The 26,010-nt window shown below is 46.7% G+C and overlaps 1 protein-coding gene across 1 annotated transcript in view; it reads right to left on the bottom strand.

Moving 5' to 3' along the window:
* Positions 1-26,010, bottom strand: part of PAPPA (pappalysin 1) — a 195,709-nt gene that overhangs the window by 120,878 nt on the left and 48,821 nt on the right. The window contains exons 3-6 of the mRNA XM_053281794.1: positions 21,330-21,475; positions 12,340-12,633; positions 10,166-10,358; positions 4,814-4,935 (exon numbers count right to left, since the gene is read on the bottom strand). Of these exons, the coding sequence (XP_053137769.1) occupies positions 4,814-4,935; positions 10,166-10,358; positions 12,340-12,633; positions 21,330-21,475 (755 nt within the window). The remainder of the gene's footprint in view (positions 1-4,813; positions 4,936-10,165; positions 10,359-12,339; positions 12,634-21,329; positions 21,476-26,010) is intronic.

The following is a 26,010-nucleotide window of genomic DNA, read 5'->3' as shown; positions in this document are numbered from 1 at the left end:
CTGAATGGGGATTTGAACTCAGGTCTCCCCGGTCCTAGTCCAGCACTCTAACCACAGGCTGTTGCCACCCATCAGTGGGAAAGGCCAAGAGCTCTTCACGGCTCCGGCTGTTGCCACAGGATATTCCTACCTGCAAAAAAAAAAAAAAAAAAGGCCCCGCAAACAAGTCCCCGCGGACTGGATCCGTTCCCCGGGCCTCATGTTGTGCAGGCCTGATTTACACTGATTTATGAACCACTAAACTGCCAGTGGCGCTCCAGGATTTCAGACGAGGTTTCTCTTTCCCAGCTTGAGATTGAACCTGGGACCATCTGCGTGCCAAGGAGCCACTCTGCCACGGAGCGATGATGAGCCCTTCCTCACATCTAACGCTGCCTTCAGCCGACTCCAACCACTGATCAGCTAACTCAGTATTGCCTACAAGGGTAGAAAGGCAGGGATCTCTGCCTCTGAAACCAGGGATCGAACCTGGGCCTTCAGCAGGAAAAGTAGATACCCTGCCACAGCACCTGAACCCCATCCCCATCTCCCAGTCCCCAGACACAGCTGGAGCAGCTCACTGGGAATTCTTTCTATGCCTTTGGAGGCCAACCCAGACATGATGTTGGTGTCCAATGACCTGAATTCCCAATGCCTTTTTCTAAGGAGAGTCAGATGCTTTTTGCAAGGTTTGATACCCACCCACAGAGAGCACACTCAGGGTAGCCCACATTATTGCAGCCCCCGGGCAAGGCACCAAATGCCGGGGCCTTCGTGGGGGCCATCCCCCTTTCAAAGCTGATCTTTGAAAGCTTTGAAAGTAATGGGGCAGGGGATGTCCGGGAGGTCGCCCGCAGGTCCTCTTCTCTCCTCGTACTTCTCGAAAGCTTTGCATGGAGAAGTGCCTCTTGCAAATGGGTGTCAGAGAGCTACTCTGCTGCAGGCTGCAGTGAGGGGGATCTCTCCCTCTGCTAGTCCTCAGTAATTTGCTGCCTGAGGGGACACCTAGGAGGCTTCTCACATTTGGTTTTGTTTGTCTGAATCGTAGAGCACTCAGGGAGCTATGATATACACCGCCCTTTTCAAAGTTTTACCCGTTAAAACAAAACAGCTTCATGGGGCCTCTGATTTGGATTGGGGCCATGGTATGGGGAGGGGAGAGGGGTTGATCTCTCTCCCCTGCACCAGTTCCTTGGCTTAAACCTCACCCTCCCTGAAGCTGCCATGAGCCACAGAGTGAGCCTACAAGGCACGATGCCGGATACCTCCCTAGTACTGCTTCCTTCGCCTTCCTTAACATTCTCACTTGGCAGATGCCAGGCTGTTTCCCTCACACTTAACCACATTCTTGGGAGTCCCGCTGGTTCTCGCCAACGTCTGATCAACGCAAGCAGCAAATGCACCACACGGACGTCTTCGTCTGGGAACGTGCAGTGCGTACTACGTGTGCAGTGCGCGCACGTCGCCATGAGCAGCCACCATGAAATGCAAGCAGCCGTCAAGAAGAAATGTGCAAAGGGGTATTTTTGAACATTTTCCAGTGAAGCCCCCACCCACCCCCACTTCAGCTGAAAATGATTTTATGAGAACTTTTGGCTCAGGACTTATCTTGAACAGAGGAGAAAGTTCAGGCAGTTGTCCTGAATGGGAGAACAGGGGTGTTAGAAGCATGCCTGTGTTCATCTGTGAAAAGCTGGAGGCTCTGCAGAATCGGAAAAGTACTGGGATCCAGTTGCTGGTGGTTTGTGCCTTTCCCAGTGGACTGTCTTCCCTTGCATGTATTTTCTCTCTCAGCATTTACTTCTCCAAATATTCCAGCCAATGAGTTTACTGGAAGCAACGCCCATATCCAAATTTTTGGATTTTGAGCCTGAGAGCACACAGATCTGCATGAAACCTTGGCTCACGGCCAAGAATCCCAAATTGGGGAAGGGGCGGTGGGGAGAAGTGGGTGGGGGGAGGGAAGGAAGGAACAAAACATGGGGAAATGGAGACCCAAAGGGCTTTCTTGGCCCTGTGTTGGTGAAACTGCATATCCTACAAGAAAACATTTTAAACCTTTTTTTTAAAAAATCTCGGCACAAAGGACCTTTGCAAATCTTTCCTACAGCAAGGCATTAAACTAACATGAAATGCTCAACGAACAGTGGTCCCTAATGCTCAGCTTCCGGTCTTGGACTCCCAGGATTGTTAACCTTCCAGTCGCTTTCAAACATCTGCAGACTCCCACCCAAATAATTGCTCTGCTTGTCATTCATACCCATTTGCTATTTCAGCACAAGGCAATGGGTAAGGGATGCTCTGTCTGTTCCAGCTAGAACTGCGCCCCAGAACAGAGCTTTCAAGGTACAATTAGAAATGACACCAGCAGGTAGTGAAGGCTTACAAAACTGCACATTGCAGAAAGGCAATTTCAAGGGCAACGGAATCAGGCATGTTAACACTTTTTCAGTGACTGTAGCCATAAGCAAATTTTCAAAGTGATATTACGCACACCCGCTCTCAAGAGAACATGTCCTACTCTACGGCCATATTTTTTTTTTACAAAAACCTTATATACTATAGATAGTGTCTGAAATGTGCAAAATATGTCGGAACCAGAATTTTTGGGCGTTGTTTCTGATTCCGTTACTGATGTATTTTGCACATTTCAGGCACTATCATATTTAAGGGTTTTGTTTGGGCAATATAGTAGGAGATGTTCTCTTGCCAGGGGGTGCAGATAATATCAACTTGAAAATTTGCTGATGGCTGCAGTCATTGAAAAAGTGGCAACATGCCTGATTCCATTACCCTTGGAGTTGCTCAGAAGCCACATCCAGACAGGCTCCTGGCTTGGCTCAAATTATAAGCAGTCATAACTGGACTTGGGGAATGTGTTCTCCCAGCTAGGGTCTCGCTGCTCAATTGCTTATACTGGACATACAAACAGCTTCTGTTGGACATGGGAACATATTAGCTTCCCTATGGAGCCCAGCCTCTAGCCCAGTACTGTCTATTTCACTTGGAAGTGGTTGTTCAGCTGAGGTCCTTCCCACCATCTTTTACCTTATCCTTTCAGCTGGAGAACCAGGGACCAACGGGGGCAAAACTGGCAATTGCCATGGGAAAGGGGGAGATCATGAAAGAGTAAGTCTGTTTTGCCCCCAGCTTTGCCCCCCTCCATGTTTGATCCAAATATTCTCAACAGAGATCTTTCAGCTCAGCTTTACTCAGGAAGGATATAGCTGGAAGCCTGAATGCTCTCTAGTAATAAGTACCCCATACAAAACTAAGCCTTCGACCAGGGCATTTAAAACTCAAAGCAGTAAACAGGAGCTGTCTGTCACCCACCCACTTCTGATTAGCAAAGCAAGCCCTATCGATTCCCCTTGATCTGCATGCAGCTTCTGCCTCTCCTGTCCAATCCTCCTTTTCATTCCCAATGCAAATTGCATTGATCAGACAGATCAGCTTTCTTCCTGGCAACACTCGCTTGGCTCTTAGGGTTTCACAAAAGCTGGAGGCATCTCTGAGCCAAACAAAGCTGGGTTTTGCACCGGGGAGGGGGTGAATACAAGGATATGCTTCGTTCCCTTTCCGGCTGCAGCTTGACTTCAATTGCTGCTCAGTTCTTGCCAGACCTTTCTGTTCCTTAAAGCCAAGCTACCTCTGGGAGAGGAGAGCTGGTCTTGTGGTAGCAAGCATGACTTGTCCCCTTAGCTAAGCAGGGTCTGCCCTGGTTGCATATGACTAGAAGTGTGAGCACTGTAAGAGATTCCCCTCAGGGGATGGAGCCACTCTGAGAAGAGCAGAAGTTTTCAAACTCCCTCCCTGGCAGCATCTCCAAGATAGGGCTGAGAGAGACTCCTGTCTGTAACCTTGGAGAAGCCGCTGCCAGTCTGTGAAGACAATACTGAGCTAGATGGACCAGTGGTCTGACTCAGTATACGGCAGCTTCCTGTGTTGTGTAACCAGGCTCTAAAACAGATCCATAACTAACCTCTGCAGCAGATGGGGCAAGTGGCGAACTCTGTGTTTCAGAACACTATTCAGTCAATGAAAAATCCCTCATCCAGAGGACTTCCATATGGATCTCTCAACCTCACCCTTTGCAATCTATGAGAGATATCCTGCTCCAGTTTCTGCCCGCCCCAGGCATCATATCCTATCTGCTAGCTGGGGTGAAGAATGTGGCCTTATCTGCACCACAACTGTGAGAGTTCCCTCTCCACAGAGACTCACCTCAGTTCAGCAGTGGAACTGCTTAGGGGCCAAACATTTTTATTTAGGAGGCAGGCATAATCTTTTACTGGAATATCGTCCAATTTGAGATGGATGATCTGTTATGTTGGTTTCGGGTTTTATTATTTTAAAAACAACAACAACATTAACTTATCTTGCAGACTAAAAAAAATTCCCTCATCTTTTTTAATGCAAGTTCTGAAATAAGAAAAGGATCACATAGATCTCTCATGTGAAACTGAGTGAGCAATTCAAGGGGGGAAATGTAAATAAACTTCCTCCCTTTCTCTTCTCTCTCATTCTCTCTCTCTCTCTTTCTTCCCTTCCCTTACCATTGTAGCCAAGCACAGAAGATGTCATGCACAGTTAAGATTGAGGTATTGTCAAAATGCTTATTAGTTATTGTTCATTATTGCAAAATTGAGAGTTCAACAAATACCTTCTTGTCTGGAGTGCTTCCGAACTTTGAAATTTGGGCAAATTCGCATTTTAAACAACTTAGTGATGAGTTTCGGCAACATGGCCTTTATTGCTTCTTACCCAACTCTCCACTTTTCAGCCTCCTTCCCTTCCCATTCCTCTTCCCATCCCCAAAGTAAGTTAGACCCACCTTCTGCTTCTCGTGGGCTCCAATGGCCAGAAGGGTCGCACGGCATTGGCGAAGAGGCACTGAAGGCATACTGCACGAGGATTCGGCCTTCCACACACAGATCACATGCTGATCCCACTTCTCTAGGAGGCCAGGAAATAATAATAAAAAGAGAACATGCAACAACTTAGTAACAGTTGAGCGAGTTGCTTACTCCGCCAAATAAAATGGGATAAGATGTCAGGTTGAATTTAAACCCCACCCCATTTGCCACCTAATGGTGCAGCAGGGAAATGACTTGACTAGCAAGCCAAAGGTTGCCGGTCTGAATTCCCACTGGTATGTATTCCAGACTGTGGGAAACACTTATATCGAGCAGCAGCGATATGGGAAGATGCTGAAAGGCATCATCTCAGAATGCATGGGAGGAGCCAATGGTCAACCCCTCCTGTATCCTACCAAAGACAACCGCAGGGATCTGTGGTCGCTAGGAGTTGACACCGACTCTATGGCACACTTTACCTTTTACCACCCCCATTTACTCATGGCATGGTGTGGCAGGGGAGACCCAATGTATTCTTTGGCCTTCTGCAACCTTCTAGCAAACAGACCACAAAACCCATGACTGCAGGTTTCAAAGTATAACTTGAAAGCAATGGGTCACATACATGGCAAACAAAGACATTGTCTTTTGGTGAAACGCACTCTCCCCATGGCAGAGGTTGAGTAGAGAATCAGGTGTTCACTCTGATTCTTGGGGAATCATCACCCAACTTTTTAACCTTTGCCTTCCTACAAATTTGGGGCCATCGCTGGGGGGTCACACAGCCTTCTTCATCAACCCCACTGCCTGTTACGATCATCTGGGGAGGTCTGGTTGTGGTTGCCACCGGCTCGGTTGGTGGCGACTCGAACCCTGGCCTTTTCTAGAGTTGCCTCGGGACTTCCTAATGAAATTAGAGTTTCCCCTTCTTTGAATGTTTTAAAGAAGGACCTAAAGCTTTTAGTTTATAGTTTTAAAGCTTCCGTTTTAGAGTTTTTATTTTATTTTATATTGTTTTAATCATGTTATTGTTTTAATAGTTTTATATTGTTAACCGCCCAGGGACATTTTTGTATGGGGCAGTATATAAATGTACTAAACAAACAAACAAACAAACAAACAAATAAATGAAAAAAGAAAAGGTGGAAAACTTTCCTTTACTGGTGTTTCTTTATATTGCACATGTCGTGGAATACATGAATTACAAATGTTACTTCTTGGAAAGATGGATTCCCATTGGAAGTTTTATTGATAATGCTAAATCCAGTTAAACTAGGCTAGAACCATTAAAAATATTTATTATGTAAACACTGTTGTTTGTACTTATAATTTATACAGGTATTTTGCAGGTCCTCTGATAATAACTGTGTTTTTATTGGAGGAGATTGATGAACTGCGATATAGTACTGTATGGTTGAAACTACTAATTTGTTTCACTATAAATGAAAAATGAGAAATAGCACTGTAGCTACAAATACACACACTCTTAAACAAAATTTCTCAATGCAATTGACACAGAATGATCCATAAATACGATGGTTCCTGTCCCCAAAGGGCTCACTATCTAAAAAGAAACAGAAAATAGACACCAGCAACAGATGCTGTACTGGAGATGTATAAGGACTGAATTGTTACTCTAACTCTGTTAAATATAAGAGAATCACTACTTTAAAAGGTGCCTCTTTGCTCAGTTAGCAGGGTGATTCTCAAACTGTGTGCCACAAAAGGATCTGATGATGGTTTTCTGTCCCAAATGGGCTACAACTTTGGGTTCTGCAGCATCCCACAGAGTTGTTTTTTTTAAAAACACTGTTAGTTATTTGAAGTCTATCTGACCACAATATCAGACAAGTAATGTACATAGGACGCTGCCTTATGTCAGTCATAAGTCAGACGCCTGGTCCATCTAGCTCAGTATTTCCTACACTGACTGGCAGTGGTTCTCCAGGGTTTCAGGCAGGAATCTCTCCCTACCTGGAGAGGAGATGTCGATTGAAACTGGGACCTTCTGCCTTCAGTCAGATGCTCTTCCACTGAGATACAGCTCCATCCTCTAAGGGGAATCTCTGACAGTGCTCACACGCATCCAAATGCAAACCAAAGTGAACCCTGCTTAGGAAAGGGGACAAGCCATGCTCACTCCACAAGAGTAGCTCTCCACCCCATTAAATTATAGTCACTTGGGCAGACTCATAAAGAACTATAAAGCACGCCTTTTGTTCCATCATGCTTAAAATCAAGCCTTTGGCAAGTATGCTTGTGAGAAATGGGAGTCTTCAACTGGTGGCAGCCTACCTCAAAGGAGTGGCGTGCTCCTAGACTGGGATGAGAGCAATCTGATCCTCTAACCCTAACCCTCTCTAAGCCCAACTTCAGAGGGAACGGAAACCTCACCTCTTGCTTACAGGGAGCCCCAGGACCCCTCCCACACTCCCGAGAAATGTGTAAATTTTCAAGGGAAATTAAAGCCCACTGGGCCAATGAGCATATCACGACCCCTACAATTATGTAAATCAAGAAGATCTGTACGGCACAAATCACTGCTGTTGTGGGAGAATTAGAGTGATAGCGATCAACGGAACAGCGGAAATGACTGCCGTCTCTGCAATGAAGAGCCGGTTGGGAAGATGGACTCGGGGCTGTCTTGTCCAAACGGGGCTCTGCCGTCACTCCATTAACAATACCCGCCTGCATCAAGCTGGTGCATATCAAGGAGTACCCTTGCAAATCAATGGCTGGGGATAACAAGATTAAAACGGCGCTCAGATGCAGCCAGGAAATGAACAGGCCTTTTCGTTTTGCCCTCTGCTTCCACTCTGATCTCTCATTTAATTGAAAGGCGTGCAATGCCCATCATTGTGAAAGGCTTGTGTGGAAGGAGGTAGCCTTGGATACTAGAGGTCCCAAAGGAGGGGAGGTTCAGCGCATCTCTGCATGTTCTTGTGCAGAGAAATGCACTGCACATACCCCCTGCCCCAGTGGGATTCCTGTTGGTGAGGGCCAAGCCATCCCCTGAAAAAACAACTGTCTTAAGGTAGGGAGCAGATTTTGCCCTCAGGGACATAGGAATCTGCCTTATACCAAGTCAGACCCTTGGTCCATCTAGCTCAGTATTGTCAGAATCCGATCTTTAATACGGTTATTGGCCAGTATATCAGAATTAAACCCCTCACCATTCATCCACCATCAAACTGAAACTGTCAATCTAATACATCATTCTGGAACAAAAGAAACCTATATAACATAAACGCTTCATTTACTTAACTATCATCATCTGCTATAACAGGGGAAGTCTTTACAATTATTGATGCACCTTGTGTCCCATGGCACAAAATTTAGCAATACACAAAGTTGCCCATACATTTTTGTCGGAGAGAAGATACGAAATATGAAATTCCTCTGACCTAACCAGCATATGAGATTTTAAATGGACTGTTAATTTACTGCATAAATTGCAATAAAACACACATTTGAGCAAAATATGCCCCATAGTTTCTAATTCCCCTGAGCTACACAGGTATTTATGTAACTGATATGGAGTTTTTAAATATTTATTTTATTTATGTATGTATTTTTTCTTCAGATTTGTGGACTGTCCCAAACTTCTGCCTCTGGTCAAAAGAGACAAGTTAAAAATGAAGACCTTAAAATCATTTAAAACCACAGTCCAGCTAAAAAGCTTGCTTCAAGCACTGCTGGTCCATGACCAACAACCATGTATTTCAGGTGGGAAAGGCGGTTCGGAGGGTCATTTGTGGGAGGGTCAGGGTTGTGAGGCTAAATTTCTGGGAAACAATTTGGCCTATTCTGAGCCAATCTGATTTGAGCTAGGGGGAACTCACCATCGCTAATCATGTCATGTATCACCCTTTATTACACATTACTGGTAGGTCACAGACTCAGCTCAATAGCAGCCATATATCCCTGTGATGTCTAGTTTAGGTCTCAGTTACACCACACCATAATCCACTCCACGCTCATAAGTGGGGTTAGATTGATGATAAACATGCAGTAACTGAAAATAGTTCCATTTTTAATTCAAAATAAAGGTTCAAATGATTCCCCTCTTCTGCCTTTTAAAGGGGGGAAAATGCCATGGGATTTATTTATCCTAGGTCCGAGAAACTGAGAAAGCCATGACATAAGCACTGGACAATGTCTCCTTAGATATCCTCCAGTTATGCCGCCTCCACACTATGGAAACCCCAATGGAAGAGTTTGTAAAAGAAATCTTGTGTTTACATAAGGTATGATAACTCTGTTATGAAATCCTAGATCGAACAAGCCAGCCATTGTGAGTCACTTAAGTGCCAACTAGCCCATGGGTTATTAAAAACACGCTGATTGAGGTCAAAGAAGTATGTCAGAGAGATGTATTTTGTTACATAACAATTAACCTTGCATCAATAGGTTTTTAACAGGCAGATGGAATTTATTCAACATACAATAACTGCTTTATGAAATATAAATTAAATGCATATTGCGAGAAATTGATTTACCCTTTCCCCTCAAGAAAAGGCAGAAAGAGAGGGTGATGGGGAGGGAGCGGATTGGGGCAGACAAAAGGCCACTTCAGACCCTGGGCTTCTTGCTTACGCAAGTGGTCTCAGACATTTCTCTGAGATTTTGTTGGGTGGTTGTGTCTATTAGGATAGGCAATACAGAGACCCAGTACTATGGTGTAGTGGGCTAGGGCCAAGCATAGCCAGGTTCAAGATCTATTAAGACCATCAAGGGAGGTCTGGCTGTGGTCAGCACTGGCACATTTGGTGGTGATGACCCAAAACCAGGCGTTCTCCAGGGTTGCCCCAGAGTTCCGGAATACACCCCCAAATGAAATCGAAACCTCCCTATCTCGGGCTGTTTTTAAGCGACTCCTGAAAACGCACCTATTTTATCGGGCTTTTAATGATCTTGTTTTAAAGTGTTAGTGATCGGGTTTTTAAAATTTGTTTTATATGATTTAACGTTTTAATTGTTTCTAAACCACGCCCAGGGATTTTATATGGGGCAGTGTACAAACCAACCAACAAACCAACAAATAAATCTGCTTTGGGGCAGGAAGCTAGACAGGATAACCTTACCTTCTATGATTCTACTGCTCACTGTTCAAATCCTGCAGAGACACCCTTGATCACCATAGGACTTAATGTGTTGGCTGAGGATACTGCAGGTCAATGACCGAAATAAAGATATCTATCTGTCTTGGCTGATGAATATCACCCCATCCCACTGCAAATCTCAACCGGTAGGTCTAATGACTTACATCCTGCCCACCCACCCCCAGCTCAGCCTCCGAGGCCACGGACCACACTGTCACCCCCATTCACCTTTCAAAGAAGTGCTGATCAATAGGGGGAAACCATTCCAGGGTGACGGAGGTCCCCGCCCGCTCCACGATCTGCGGCGTGATGGCTATGGGGGCGGGTTTCTTGACAGGCTGCCAGCTTTGGTACACCAGATCCAAATAGCAATGCATCCTGGCCACTTGGTTGGGCGTGAAGGAGTTGGTGCAGTCATCATCTGGAACGAAACATGAGATATGACTGTGTGAATTCAGTTTTAGAGTATTTAATGAATATTTATATTCGAGGGGAAAGCGAAAACTTATGTTAAGAAGGTGATTGATTGATTGATTGATTGAGTGCCGTCAAATCGGTGTTGACTTTTAGCGACCACATAGATAGATTTTCTCCAGGATGATCTGTCTTCAACTTGGCCTTTAATGTCTCTCAGTGGTACATTCATTGCTGTTGTAATTGAGTCCCTCCACCTTGCTGCTGGTCATCCTCTTCTTCTCTTTCGTTCAACTTCAAGATAGCTCAGGTAATTTGGAAACCTTTCTTACAACCGTATGCATTGGGACAAACACTTTTGTGGAATTGTTGGGTTGGGTGATTCTGTGACTGGTGATTCTGTGGGGCTGGGTGATCCTATGATTCTTCATCTTTTGCTTTGTGTTGAGTTTGTTTCTTTAAAGGGGGAGGGTTCTGGATAGGAAAGTGGTGGGTATTTATATGCCACATAATGTCAAGATGGGAAAATGTTTTACTATGCTGAAAGATAGAAGGATTTTATCATGAATTGTTTCTCTGTCACAATGTTTGGTGCAGTGTTTTGAGTGTTGGACTAGGACCGGGGAGACCCAAGTTCAAATTCCCTCACAGCCTGGGTCAGTCACTTCTCTCTCAGCCTAACCTACCTCACAGGACTGTTGTGAGGATAAACATAACCATCTATACTGCTCTGGGCCCCTTGGAGAAAGAGCAGGATATAAATGTGACAGTCAGACAAAGGCAGACAGACGCATAATAGAATATGATTAAAACAACAAACAAAACAACATTGCAGAACCATAAAAGCATTAAAATAGTGGTTAAAACAGCACTAAAAACAAGTGTTTCTAAAAGGCCTGGGTGGATTAAAAGGCCCTTGCCTGGAGCCTGAGGAATAAGAATATAGACATTCATTTTTGGTTACTGGACATAGACCGTAATAAAGAACTTGACTTGAATACAGACATTAGGTAAGCCTCTCAAGGGAGAGAATTTATTTGTTTCTATACCACCTAGAATACCTCCAGCAAAGTACCACGGCCGAGACCCACGGCACCCCACCGCCACCCACCTCATCTCTGAAGGTGGAGGCACCCACAGGACGGCTTCCAAAGATCACCTCAGGGCATGGGTAGGAACATGTAAGTGTGGTTGTTCCTTCAGGTAAGTTGTGCAGGTCACAGTATAAGTGGGTTTTATGTCTTTTGAAAAGTTATTGTACACCGCTCAGAGCCTCTGGATGGGGCGGTTTATAAATGTAATAAATAAATAATAATAATAATAATTAATAATAATAAGTTCTCCTGGCACTAAAGAGCCAGCATGGTATAGTGGTTAGAATGCTGGACTAGGACCGGGGAGACCCGAGCTCAAATCCCCATTCAGCCATGAAACTAGCTGGGTGACTCTGGGCCAGTCACTTCTCTCTCAGCCTAACCTACTTCACAGGGTTGTTGTGAGAAGAAACTGAAGTATGCAGTGCACCGCTCTGGGCTCCTTGGAGGAAGAGCGGGATATAAAATGTAATAAATAAATACAAATAAAGAGTGAATAGCCTGCCCAGGGAAGCTTCAGGACTTTCCTTAGGTTTGAGGGGAAATCCAGATGCTTCCCAAAATTGACATTTAGGGGCACCCTAATGTGACCTCTCAGTTTCACTACTCCAGTCACCAGTGGTGAAATAATGGGGCCATTCCAATGTCATGAGATGGACTGGCATGAAACTGAATATGCAGTGTCACCAAGTTTTACCTCTGCCCTTAAAGCGAAGCCTGGACAGAAAACCTGTGTGGCCCTAAAACCTGTTATCATCCTTTCAAAGAAAAACCAGAGAAAATGGACATGTGTCCACTTGCTCCATGCCTCCCTCCCACGGTATGTTCCGTCTCCGGTTCCCTCCGGCTTGACTCGCAAATTATTCCCAGCTGAAGCAGGAAAGGGCAGAGTACCTGTGTAGCTCATGAAGTTGTTGAACGGAGTGTCCTGGAAGCTGCGGAATCCACACATATCGTTGCCAGGTGCCGGGTCATCGCAGAGCTTGTGTTTCGGGGCTGGGTTGGTGTCGTGACAGAGGTCCCCAGTCTCGAAGGAGGGCTCTGTTTCCATGCAGGGGTCGCTGCAGGAGAGGATCTCGGAGACTCCTCGGAAGACGTGGTAGAGCCCCAGGCTGTGCCCAATTTCGTGGATCATGGTGTGGGTGTGACCCGCAATTCCATAGAAGGATGGATTCAGCACAATTCCTCCTGTGTGGGAAGAGATATCAGCCTATTTATCTGTTATGTTCCACATCCGTACGATCTGTGTGCACAGGGCTATGCAAGTTTGGATCGGGGAGATCGAAAATGCACCACAGTGGATGATGCTGGAGAAACTCGATCATGGAAAGCCTATTTTGGTTCAGAGTTCTCCAACATGGTTCAGTAAATTCCAGAGCACTTCGGAGCTCCAAATGGCGATACAAGTCTGCAATTTTTTTCACAAATCATGGCTGGGTAAAAAAACAACAACAATCTTTGGGTATCTGTCTGCCCACTTGCTTACTTGCCTGCCTAAGCGCATATACATACATACATACATACATACATACATACATACATACATACATACCGTGTTTCCCTGAAAGTAAGACCTACCCCGAAAGTAAGACCTAGCAGTAATTTCTGATGTACCGCTAATTATAAGCCCTCCCCCGAAAATAAGACCTAGTGCATTTTTGGGCCTAAAATTAATATAAGACACTGTCTTATTTTCGGGGAAACACAAATAACTTTTGATTAAGGTCAAGAACACAGCAAACTGTGGTGTCATGTCTGAGTAACAGTTGATGGACTGAAAGGACACTGAGCAGAAGGGTAGCAGCCAGCTATTCAAACTAGAACTTTTTTGAACTTCAATAAAAATAAGACCTACCCGAAAATAAGCCCTAGTGCATTTTTTGGGCCTAAAATTAATATAAGACACTGTCTTATTTTAGGGGAAACACGGTACATATGTTTTAAAGCATGTTTATTAACTTGCAATTTAAAAACGGCCAATTTTCCCAGGTTTCTCTTGCAATTCTCTAATGTTACATCACTTTCCCTGCAGTTCTTTGGTGTTACATTATTTTTCTTCACAGTGAGTATTTCCTGGTTACTTCCAAAAATTAATTGGGGAAAAAACTCAACCCTGACATTCTGAAGCAGTCCAAAGGACCCTGAACCAATATTTGTGGGTTCGGGTCTGATTGGGCTGGACCCGATCCCAACATTTGCAAACATGCACATCCCTGCTGTACACACGTACAAATCCGTATACACACACAGTTATTCACGCAAAGTCACACAGCACGTTTGGAGAAGTCCCCCGCCTTCTTCGTCTTGCTGCAGAAGAACTGTCAGGAAATTGTGTGAACATTATCGACACACCTTTTCTCTCACTCCTAGGCACTCCCCATGACAGCAGACACTTTCACACATGCATACTTGCACACACGCATTCCCCGGGCTAAAAAACAGTTCTTAACATATATACCAACTATAGTCGTATATTCATACAGCATCAACTGGAAAGAATGGAGGGCTAGCTGGAACCCAGCCAGTGGGCACCCCTCCCTCAAAGGTCCAGGGACATGTGTTGCCCACTCCTCACTGGTTCAATTATAGTGTTTGCACATTATGTGAATTGCACACATGGCAGCACACACTTACTATCTGTATCCTGCGCTCAAGGAGTCCCGTACAGTCCTTCACAGCAAGACATGTGCATTGTGCACAGATACCAGTGAAATGCCCAAAGAGAGCTATTGTTATGTGCAGAAACACAACCAGGGAGAGCCAGAGAGGAGGTGCATAAGGGGATGAATTATGTGCATCCACTGAGTTGCCTCTACCTCACTCTCTTGCCAAAATCAACCCTGTCTTCAAAAGCTGGGTTCTTCAAATATTTGGAATTGCTGGCAAAGGGTGGAGAAATGGAAAACACCGACGAAAAATTGTACCTGTAAACTCTGCGCTTCCATCTGGGAGTGCTGCTTTTTGGGAGGAGGGGTTAGAAATCTGGTCACTTTCCCCACAGCTGCTACCTCTGTGGGCATCAGCTGCAGCATTAAAAGCATCATGTGGCCTCTGGGCCAGGGCCATTTTCCTTCCCAGAATGCACTGGGAAAGGATGCAATAGTGTCATGAAAGGTCCGTTTGGGGAAGGAAAAAGGTGCCAGAGAGCAGGAAAACAGGATTTCCAGTGTTCCTGCCACTACCCAGTGAGAGGCCTCCATTTCCATTTGAGGCTCTGGGGGATGTTCACACTTCACTTTGACCTGAATTAAAGCAGTTGCTTCCATTCTGCACCAAAGCTTTACCCTCTATCATGCCCTATCACTCCCCCCACCTGAATCCTGTAGGTATGCAACAGCATGGGCAGAAGACAGGTTGATTCTGTTTGTGTTTTTCTTGGAGTGTGGAGAGGGAAGAGTACCTGCGGTGGGTTCACTTCTAAAACAGAACCTGGAAATTGTTTTGCCGGGGACTTTTACACCCAGCAGGCTTTACTGCGAACTCGAAGTTGTCCCCAAAACAACACCACAAAAAGTGGATTTTTTTACCCCAGATATAAATCAGGCTACCACTCTTAACGCACAGTGAAAAGCCCAAATTGTGCGTGAACTGCTCCCTGATAACTCGGAGGGTCTTCGGGGTAAATCTGGCCCAATATGTAAAATGCAGCCCCTCCATTCCAGAGGAGATGCGTGTTAAAGGGCTTTCGAAGCCCCGTGTGTAAAACTTCCTGCAGCCCTGGGAAAGGTGCCGGATTGTCTGGGAACTGTAGTCTTTTCCAGGGCTGCAACCACTTCGGATACAAACTGAAGCTTTGGTGGTCAAATCTGATCAAATTGAATCAGTCACTAAAGTTTTGCACAAGCTCTATTCTACTCTTGCTATATGGAAAATCCAGGCTCAAAAGACATACGCCGCTGAATACCAGTTCCCTTCAGGTCGTGCTCACGGGCTTCCTGTGTAGGAGACAGAATGCTGGGGATCGTGTTCTCAGCTGGTTCAGAACCACCAGAGCTCCAACATTCTCCCTGTTACTGCTCACTCACTCAGAGACAGCAACCAAAGAGGCAATAACAAAAAGGAAAAGCTAGTGAAGGCTCCAGGAATCAGCACAGGGATGTAGGAAGTTGCCTTCTAATTGGCCCATCTAGTTCAGTATTGTCTGCACTGACTGGCAGTTGCGCTCTAAGGTTGCAGGCAGGCGTCTTTCCCAGCCCTACCTGGAGATGCTGCTGGCGGGGTGAACCTGGGACTTTCTGCACACAAGCAAAAGCTCTACCACTAAGCGCAGCCCATTTTCCTATGGATGGCGACAGCCATCCAAATGCAAACCAAGGTGAACCCTGCTTAGCAAAGGGGACCGTTCATGTTCCCCTCTGCACCTATTGGGACATCATCCTTGACAGGGGTGAGGTGATGCCAAACCATCATTCTCATTCCAACCAGATCACACTGGACCTAGATAGGTTTTATCTGCATTCGTCGTCAGAACACAGCAAAGCAAAAAGTGGCAAAAACACACAGCAAAAGGGGAAAAGGTCAAGTCACAGCAACACTGGCTAAGTTTATATCACCCAGAGAGGATCCATTCTGGTTATGTTGCAAGAAACCCATTCCAAAGCATACACCTCTTCCTTGGTGGGTTTTGAGTGTTCTGAATTTATTTTTCCCCTAAACCTAGAGATATTGGCTAAATCCTCCCTAAATGCAGAGATAAAAATGGCAATACAAGCTGGTATGACGTTATCTGGGCCAAAGCAGCTGGGCAGGTTGATATTTTTCCCTTCTAGACTTTTTTTTTGGGGGGGGGGGAGGATTTGTATATTTTTCACAGCTGTCAAAAGTTAAAACCAATCGCAGTTTCTCCACTGAAAAGATAGCTCCCCCACCCAGATGATCTATATTCCAAAGCTGAGATCTGGACAACAGAGCATATTTCATTTTATTTTGTTATTAAATACATATTGGATTTATGGAAAGAAAGAAAAAAGTATAGGAAGATTAAACAGCGACCTTTTTTTTGCAGAGGGAAGAAAGGGGCAGTGAGGGCTGTTAAACAGGAAATTAATTTCCCCCTCCTTTTTATTTTTTGTTTTTTAAAGAATCAACTTCAAACTGTCCATTTGGATTTTTTTTTAACTTCATTAAAAAAAAAATAAAAAAATCGCTTTGAACAACGAAGCCTGACAACAGACTGAATTCAAGGGGCAACAGAAGCTAGTGGGGCAGCTCCTTTCTATGCCTATTTACACAGAAGGAAGTCCTACTGATTGGACTTACTCCCCGTACGTGTGGCTAGGATTACAGCCTTTGACAGTTAAACACTGGTTACGTGACGGGACAGCCAACCGAAGCACTGACCCAACAAAGACTTCCTACAGTTCCAGCAGAGGTGCTGCAGAAGAGTACAAGACCAATTAGCCGAAATATCTGCTTATCTGAATTAAAATTATCTGCTCCAACCTTTCACACATGAAACTAAGGGCATGCTCGTCTATCCCCACTTCTCATAGCAAAGATTCCTCCCACCACAAAGGCTCCATTCCTCGGGCTGGATGCTCTGTCCATTCACTCTGCAACCGTCTCATTTCCACTAATCTAAAAGCCAGGAGGGAGCTCGCCTTTCTGGTTAAAGATGTACAGGAGACATGCACACACAGTTCTCCTAAAATATTTGATCAACCACTCAAAATATACCTCTGCGGCGAAATGAGAGACTGTGCGCCTTAATGGTCATGTGCATGCATTTCTAGGTATGAGCCCTAGAGGAAAGATGCGTCCCCATCGTGTGGTGAGATTGGGATGGGGCCGTAGATCAGTGGTAAAGCTCCTGATTTGCATGCAGGGGATCCCAGGTTCAATCCCTGGCAGCATCTCCAAGTAGGGCTGGGAGAGAATCCTGCCTGAAACCTTGGAGAGTCGCTTCCATACAGAGTAGCTAATACTGACCCAGACAGATCAGTGGTCTGACTCTGTCTAAGGCAGCTATCTATGTACCTAGCTGCTACCAGCCAGTGACAACAATACTGAGCTAGATGGACCAAAGGAGTGACTCTTTGCATTTGAATGGGAGACTCCATGTGTGATGCACTGTAAGATATGCCCCTTAGGGGATGGAGCCACTCTGGGAAGAGCACTTGCATGCTTGCATGCGAGTTTCCGCTCTGGCATCTCCAAGATAAGGCTGAGAGAGATTCCTGCCTGCAACCTTGGAGAAGCCGCTGCCAGTCTGTGAAGACAATACTGAGCTAGATGGACCAAGGGTCAGACTCAGTATAAGGCAGCTTCCTATGTTCCTTTGTTTGATCCATCATGGAGCACAAGGTAGTGGGCTCAGGGCTTCCAAGTGGTTTCCCCCATCCGAGCACTGGCCAGCCCCAGAACTACTTAGCTTCAACAAGGCGGCTGGGCTGGGCCCATCTCTCCATTTCTGTTCTGTCTGAAATTTGATGGATTTTTGCTCTGTCCATTTCCATAAAAACCTGCAGGTTGTTTCCAACAACCCCCCAAAATGTATGCACATTCAAATCAATTTTTTAAAGATAAATGCATTTAATTTTCTATTTTTCAGGTATCTGCATGAATATCCTACCCTACAGCCAATGCAATAATAGGCTGGAAAGTACACATTTAAACTGCCTGGAGACACGAGTTGGGGCGGTATATAGATCCATTAAACAAATAAACAAACAAAAAAGTTAGAAGTTTCCAGAAAACATAGCTAATGAGAAGAATCCAACAATTAATGATAATTAATTCAAAATACACATTACATAGGAACAGGAACATAGGAAGCTGCCATATACTGAGTCAGACCATTGGTCTATCTAGCTCAGTATTGCCTTCACAGACTGGCAGCGGCTTCTCCAAGGTTGCAGGCAGGAGTCTCTCTCAGCCCTCTCTTGGAGATGCCACCAGGGACGGAACCTGAAACCTTCTGCTCTTCCCAGCGCGGCTCCTTCCCCGAAGAGGAATATCTTCCAGTGCTCACACATCAAGTCTCCCATTCAAATGCAACCAGGGCAGACCCTGCTTAGCTAGGGGGACAAGTGAGGCTTACGGCCACAAGACCAGCTCTCCTCTCCAAGACCAGCTCCCCTCCTCTCCTGGCATTCAAGCAGACACACACACACACACACGCCCCACATACAGCATGCATAGCATCCATAGGCATCTCTGCATCTTAAAAAAATATAAATAAATCAGCCCTCTGGCGAGTGGGAGGAGCTGAGAAACACGCATCCCATGGAAGGTTGCCAGGAGAACAGCACAGCAGCAACATCTCTCAGTGCATCTTCCAGACCATTCCCGGGTCTAACTGAAGGGAGTGCACAGGTGCTTGCAGACCCAGCCTCCCCCTCACGGCCAGTTCCAACTTCTGCTCCTAACCCGCTCTGTCCACGGCTGCACAGCCTGCCGTATGGGAGCTTTCCCTCAACACCCAGTTTGGACAAGGTAATTAATCGCATGCATCCTGAACAACAGGCGGAGCTTAATCGGACACCGGGCAGCATTTCTCCCTCATCTGAAAAAAATCTCCCCCTCTCAGCCCTTTTGCACACATGGTGAAGATGCCCGACGACGTAGCTTCGCTGCAAAGGTGAAATATTTTCAGCCTGACATCACTTGAGAAATACCATAATATGCTTTGGGTTTATAATAATCTAATATTTTCCTGGTCGCAAGCCAGGAAGCTGGGAGTGGTGGATATATGTTTGTTTGGTTTGGTTTCCTTTTTAAACATTCCCTGGACAATTTGAGACTATTACTGGAATGATAAGAAATTAGAACCAAGGTTAATGCCGTTTGGCTTTTCCTCCTCCGCTGCAAGGATGAACGGAAGGGAGCGGGTGACGTGTGCGAACGCCGCAAGCGCAGGAGGCCGCAGAACGAGAGAACTGGGGTGGGAATAGAGGGAGCTGCCTGATAGATACTGAATGGCAGCAGCTCTCCAAGGATTCAGGCAGGCGTCTCTCCCAGATGCTGCCAGGGATTGAACCTGGGACCTTCTCCATGCACATCAGGAGCTTTACCATGGAGCTGCAGCCCCATCCCCTAAGGGGAATAGCTAACAGCGCTCACCTGTAGTCACCCATCCAAATGCAAACCAAGGTGGGCCCTGCTTAGCAAAGGGGACAATTCATGCTTGCTCCCATAAGACCAGCTCCCCTCATGAACAGAATCAGTTTTGCAGCACAAGCCTGTGTGAGTCGTTAGGCCTGTATGATCTCCTCTGCGGCCAGAACAGTTCAAGGCCTAGAACACCCAGAAAAGACACACAGTCTGCATATGTTTTTCTCCCCGCCCCCCCCCCCCACAACCCTAATCTAAACTTTATGTACTGGGCTTTTCCATTGAGTCGTCAGTAATCATGAGCAAGAAATATGAATCTGCCAGGGCTCTCCGCTCCTAATCTCAAGCCCCACTGACAGCCCTGCCTTTGGGATTCAGTAGACGGGGCAGGGCCTTATTGGTTGTGGTCCCTCAACTCTGAAATGCCCTCCTGGATGAACTTTGCCATGCTTCTCGCCTTCAGTGTTTTTTCCCCCCAACACTCAGCTTTTTAAAGAGGTGTTAACATATTTTATCCTAGCCTGTTCTAGTGGGTTTTTAATGTGTAAATCTGGGTCTAGTTTTCTACATTTTCATTTCATATAGTCTAACTATTTATTTGTTTGTTTGCTTGTTTGTTTAATTTCTATACCGCCCTTCCAAAAATGGCTCAGGGCGGTTTACACAGAGAAATCACAAACAAATAAGATGGCTCCCTGTCCCCAAAGGGCTCGCAATCTAAAAAGAAACATAAGACAGACACCAGCAACAGTCACTGGAGGTGCTGTGCTGGGGGTGGATAAGGCCAGTTACTCTCCCCCTGCTCAATAAAAATAAACACCACATTAAAACATGTCTCTCTGCCAAGTTAGCAGGGGTTATTTCATGGTTGGTGAGCCACCCCAAGCAGTATTGCAGGGGAGAGGCAGGATATACACCTTTTAAAATAAATACGTAAAATAGCAAGAGCAGGGGTTCTGAAACCTTTTTGATACAGTGACCTCCTAAAGCCATGAGTTCTTGGACTATCGGACAGAACACCCCAGGGAGGAACAAGCAACTGTACAGGGTGCTGGGAGGGAGCTTTTTCTGATTCCTCCAAGGTACAGGGGCAGTTATGGGCAACGGCGGATGGACAGGGTGAGAGAGGAGTCCAAACCAGACTCGATAATGGCCAGGCCGCATTGCCGGACCGGTTTGAGGTTGAACCGGTTCGCACATCCCTAGTTTGCCTGTATCTGCCACCAGCTTCTCTGGTGGTGACTCAGGGCGGGCCTTTTCTATAGCTACTTTAGGATAAACTCCCTGTTGCTGTAAGAGCTTCCTCATCTATGGTAGCCTTTAAATGAGCCCTTAAGACCCATTTATTTAATCAAGCTATGGACCTAGGCCGGCTGCTCTTATTGTTACTGCCGTTTTCAGATTAACTCTTCTAATTACTCCGTTTTTAACTGTGGTTCTGTTTTTTAATTTTATTTTTTTTAAATCACCACAAAAAGTATATACGCTTTTGTGGTACAAAAATGTAATAAATAAACAAACCGAGCCAAGGGCAAGCTCAACACCAGCCCTTCTTTGGACAGCAGGCCAGAAGAAAATTCTTCCTTTGGAAAGGGGCTCATTGCTCTGGACCAGCCCTGTGCCTCAGAGACATTGGGTAGGGTCCCCGCTTTCCAACAACTCCTCCTGACCCCCTTTGACGTTGCTTGTGACATTCCCAAGGGGTCCTGAGCCACAGTTTGAGAATCCCTGCAATAAAGAGTTATTAGCAGAGGCCGGCTGCCTGTGGTTCTTCCAACACACCCATTGGTGGGGTGTGTGTGTGTGTGGGGGGGTCCACCTTCAAGACTCACCCAAGTGCAGCAGAGCTTCCTTGTCCCATGGCCAGGTTGCCACACCTGCCAGCTCTTCTTCAGAGGAGTTCGCGAAGAAGATGTTGAGGTGTGTGGAGCCATCCAGCTTGAGCTGGTTCTTGAGCTCCTTGACGTCTAAGTATGCTCTGCAATGGAAAGAAGGTAGAGAGGAGAGGCTCGTGTTAGCGTAAGACAACGGCCTAGTTGCAAATTCAGAAACGTGGGTGCTCTCTATGGTGGCCCTCAAAGCCATGCCCACCTTGATGACCACGCCCACCCCGGTGGCCACGCCCCCAGCTTAGATAGGTGCAGCTTTTTGTGGGGTCCTGCTACAAGATGTCACAAATACTTTCCAAATCCTACAGAGCTTGAACCTCTTGTGTTTATTCACCCAGAAGAGCAGTCTGGTGTTCAACCACAAAGGGGGGACGCTCCTTGTAACAGAAGACAGGAAGAAGGGTAATAAAATCAACTGCAGTCCAAAATTCAGTTCTGTCACAAACTGCTGGAATAGCAAGAGCAACATATCATTTCCTTTTAGAAAGCAAAGGGCTTGGTGTCCCTGCCCGTCTCTATAGCACTACACTACTCAAGAGGTAACAACAACAACAACAACACTGGATATTTATATACCTCTTCTCAACAACGTTCCCAAAGCTCCTAAAACGAAGTTAACACCTGGATATATTTGGAGTAGGGTTGCTTGAGCAAACCCACTTGCTAACCCAAGCAACAGACTTCAACAAACAGAATAATGCAATATTGAAAGACATGAGAAAAACTCTCATGCAATAAGGGATTGGACATCACTAAGTAAGCATGGGACAGAACAACTGGGCATATACTAGGAACACAGGCAGCTGCCTCATACAGAGTCAGAGCATTGGTCCATCTAGCTCAGTATTGTCTACACTGACCGGCAGCAGCTCCCTTAATTTACAGGAAGGAGTCTTTCCCAGCGCTACCTGGAGATAACCCACAACTCAGCTATGGCTTGAACCTAAGAGGCTGTATTATGTTCTGCATGCAAAGCAGATGCTCCGTCACTGAGCTGCATCCCTTCAGGGGGATATCCTACAGCTGACAATGCTCACAGGTATTCTCCCATCCAAATGCAAGCCAAGGCTGACCCTGCTTAGCAAAGGCAACAATTCACACTCACTGCCACCTAATGGCGCAGCGGGGAAATAACTTGCCTAGGGAACAAGAGGTTGCTGGTTCGAATCCCCGCTGGTACTATATCGGGCAGCAGCGATATAGGAAGTTGCTGAAAGGCATCATCTCATAGTGCGTGGAAGGACGCAATGGTAAAGCCCTCCTGTATTCTTCCAAAGAAAACCACAGAGCTCTGTGGGCGCCAGGAGTCAGCACTGACTCGACAGCACAACTACCATAAGATCGGCTCTCCTCTCCTCCCCTACACTAAGAAGACCCAGAATGATTACATTTGTTCATTTCTAATTTTGGCTCATGTCCTCATAGGCATCAGGAGGAACTGCACTGCGATCTCAGATACAGACTTGTTGTTATTGAAAAAGAGATAAGAGACTTAATAGTCAGTAGGTCCTCCAGGGCACGTGGCAATCAATGGATAATAGAATCAGAGCTCAGAGGCAGAGGACCAGCTCTGCATGCAGAAGCTCCCAGATTCACTCTCTGGCGTCTCAGTTAAAAGGAAACGCCCCTGCCCAAAAGCCCGGAGACCCAACGCATGGAAATCTAGCATTGGAAATCTTGGAATTCCAATGCCAGGAAATCTAGGACCAACAAACGGAAGTACCTTTTCACAGAAAGCACAATCTGCTTGTGGAATTCTCTGCCACAAGATGTGGTGACAGCCAACAACCTGGATGGCTTGAAGAAGGCTTTGGATAACTTCATGGAGGAGGGGGCTATCAAGAGGGGAGGGCCTGCTTCCCTCAATGCTGCGAGTGTACTTCGAAGTGGCTTTGCTCAACATTTACCCCGAAGCATGAAGCTATGTGTGAATAACTCCCAGGTAGGGCTGGGAAAGACTCCTACCTGAAGCCCTGCAAAGCCGCTGCCAGTCAGTGTAGATAATCCTGAGCCAGACAGACATAGGGCCTGACTCCATATACGGCAGCTTCCTGTATACTTATTATAGGGGATGAAAGCTGCTCTTGTGGCGGTGAGCATGAATTGTCCCCTTGGCTAATAAAATTGCAGCTGGGGGTGATGGGAGTTGTAGTTCAGCAACGGTTCAGACCCCCGATATAGTATAACCCTTCCAATTCAGAGCTAGCATTTTCCGCATCGCAGATTTGTGCAAGGGCATTAAAATATGGGCATTTTTATCCTCACCCCCTTGCATGGAGTTCTGCGGCTGTGCTTAAGCAGAAGACAAAGCCGGAGGGAAGGAAACGGAGGCCGGGGGTTGGAAGTGAAGGCGAAAGTTGACGCTGAAACTCCTGCTGGCACAAGGACACAAACCTGCCATTCTTCTCGTGATGCCTCATTAGCAGCGCAGACAAGCACCTCATGGGAAAATACCGAGAGTATCAGATACTCGGCGCTCAAGCTCAGAAGCACGCATCTCCCAGAAGCAAGGGCAGCCCAACATACTGCAGGGCTTGAGGAGAGGCATCAAATAAAACCATGCATGGTGTGGATAAAGCGGACAGAGGGAAATTCACACACCCTTGCTCACATCACACTAGGACCAAGGGTCATCCCATGAAACCGATTGCCAAGACGTTTAAAGTAAAGTCGTGCCCTCGAGTCGGTGTCGACTCCTGGCGCCCAGAGAGCCCTGAGGTTGTCTTTGGTAGAACGCAGGAGGGGTTGACCATTGCCTCCTCCCGCGCAGTAGGAGATGATACCTTCCAGCATCTTCCTATATTGCTGCTGCCTGATAGAGGTACCAGTGGGGATTCAAACCGGCAACCTCTGGCTTGCTAGTCAAGCCATTTCCCCGCTGTGCCATTAGGTGGCTGCCAAGATGTTTAGGACCAACAGTACTTTTTCACGCAATGCATAATCAACTTGTGGAATTCTCTGCCACAAGATGTGGTGACAGCCAACAACCTGGATGGCTTTAAGATGGGTTTGGATAACTTCATGGTCTACCAACGGCTACTAGTCTGAGGGCTATAGGCCACCTCCAGCCTCAGAGGCAGGATGCCTCTGAGTACCAGTTGCAGGGGAGTAACAGCAGGAGAGAGGGCATGCCTTCATCTCTCGCCTGTAGGCTTCCAGTGGCATCTGGTGGGCCACTGTGCGAAACAGGATGCTGGACTAGATGGGCCTCCTTGGGCCTGATCCAGCAGGGCTGTTCTTACGTTCTTATGTTCAGATGCTGCCTCACTCCATGCACCCAGCAGGGAACCTTGCAAGGTTTGGAAGTGATGTGGTGGGCAGGGAAGAGAGAAAGGGTGGGATAAAAGCATAAGTCAGCAAACAAACAAATTATTCAGGGCCGGGCTGAACCAACCTGGATTTCAAGAAGTTGTTGAATGACAACTCCCACACTCTATTGTGGCTGGGGGTGATGGCGTTCGCCCCGCCCTGATTTAGAGAAGCCAGATATTCCCCTTAAGGGATGGAGCCGCTCTGGGAAGAGCAGAGGGTTCCAAGTCCCCTCCCCGGTGGCATCTCCAAGATAGGGCTGAGAGATTTTCCTGCCTACAACCTTGGAGAAGCCGCTGCCGGTCTGTGAAGACAATACTGAGCTAGATAGACCAATGGTCTGACTCAGTACATGGCAGTTTCTGATGTTCCGATGTTCCTATGCTGAGGAGGCAGCAGCTTTAGTGACAGCCATGGTGGTTGCTTGGAGCAGCACAGTCATGGTGGAGGACAACCTAGGTGCTGGCCAATCCCTCCCCACCAGTCTGAGGCACAAGAGAACATAAGAGCAGCCCTGCTGGATCAGGCCCAAGGAGGCCCATCCAGTCCAGCATCGTGTTTCACACCGTGGCCCACCAGATGCCTCTGGGGAGCCAACACTAGGCATGTGCACTGGCAATAGCCGGTTCGAAGGTGTGTGGGGGGGGATAGCTTCAAGGACCGAGGAGGGTGCTCCCCCCACACCCACCCACACACACACAGCCACGTTCTCCCCACTGGCATTGTGCTTTAGAACAGTTCCGGAAATACCCAGAAGCGTCTGGTGCGAGTCTGTGTGTGTGATGTGTGCGCATGCAAGCGCAACGTGTGCCTTTCCAGATACGCCCAGTCCGCCATGCACCGTCGCAGCAAGGAGGTACGCTGCCACTCCACAGGACCGTTCAGCACAGCGCCGGTGGGGGGAAATGTGTGTGTGTGTGTGTGTGTAAGAGCACCCTCCCGGGTCCTTAAAACTATCCCCATCCCCACCTTTAAACTGGCTGAACCGCTGGACTTTCGAACCAGATCGGAGATCCGTAAAGGGAACTCCAAACTGCTCCATGCCTTGGAGAAGCCACTGCCAGTCTGTGTAGACAAAGCTGAGCTAGATGGACCAAGGGTCGGACTCGGAATATGGCAGCTTCCTATGTCCCTATGGCTCCCCACTCCCCACGCTATCAGCACAAAGCTGCAGATAACAGGCAACATCCACATTGCTCAGCTCCCCGTTGAGGCCTTGGGGGAGTTGTTGGAGGTGGGGGCTACTGGAAACACAGGAAGGGGGCAACTTGTCCTTGGCCAAGAGCACTCCGAGGCCAGGGAAACATTTGGCTCC

This window comes from Hemicordylus capensis, chromosome 17 (assembly GCF_027244095.1).
Source record: "Hemicordylus capensis ecotype Gifberg chromosome 17, rHemCap1.1.pri, whole genome shotgun sequence".
NCBI lineage: Eukaryota > Metazoa > Chordata > Lepidosauria > Squamata > Cordylidae > Hemicordylus > Hemicordylus capensis.
This window is presented reverse-complemented; position numbering and strand designations above follow the sequence as displayed.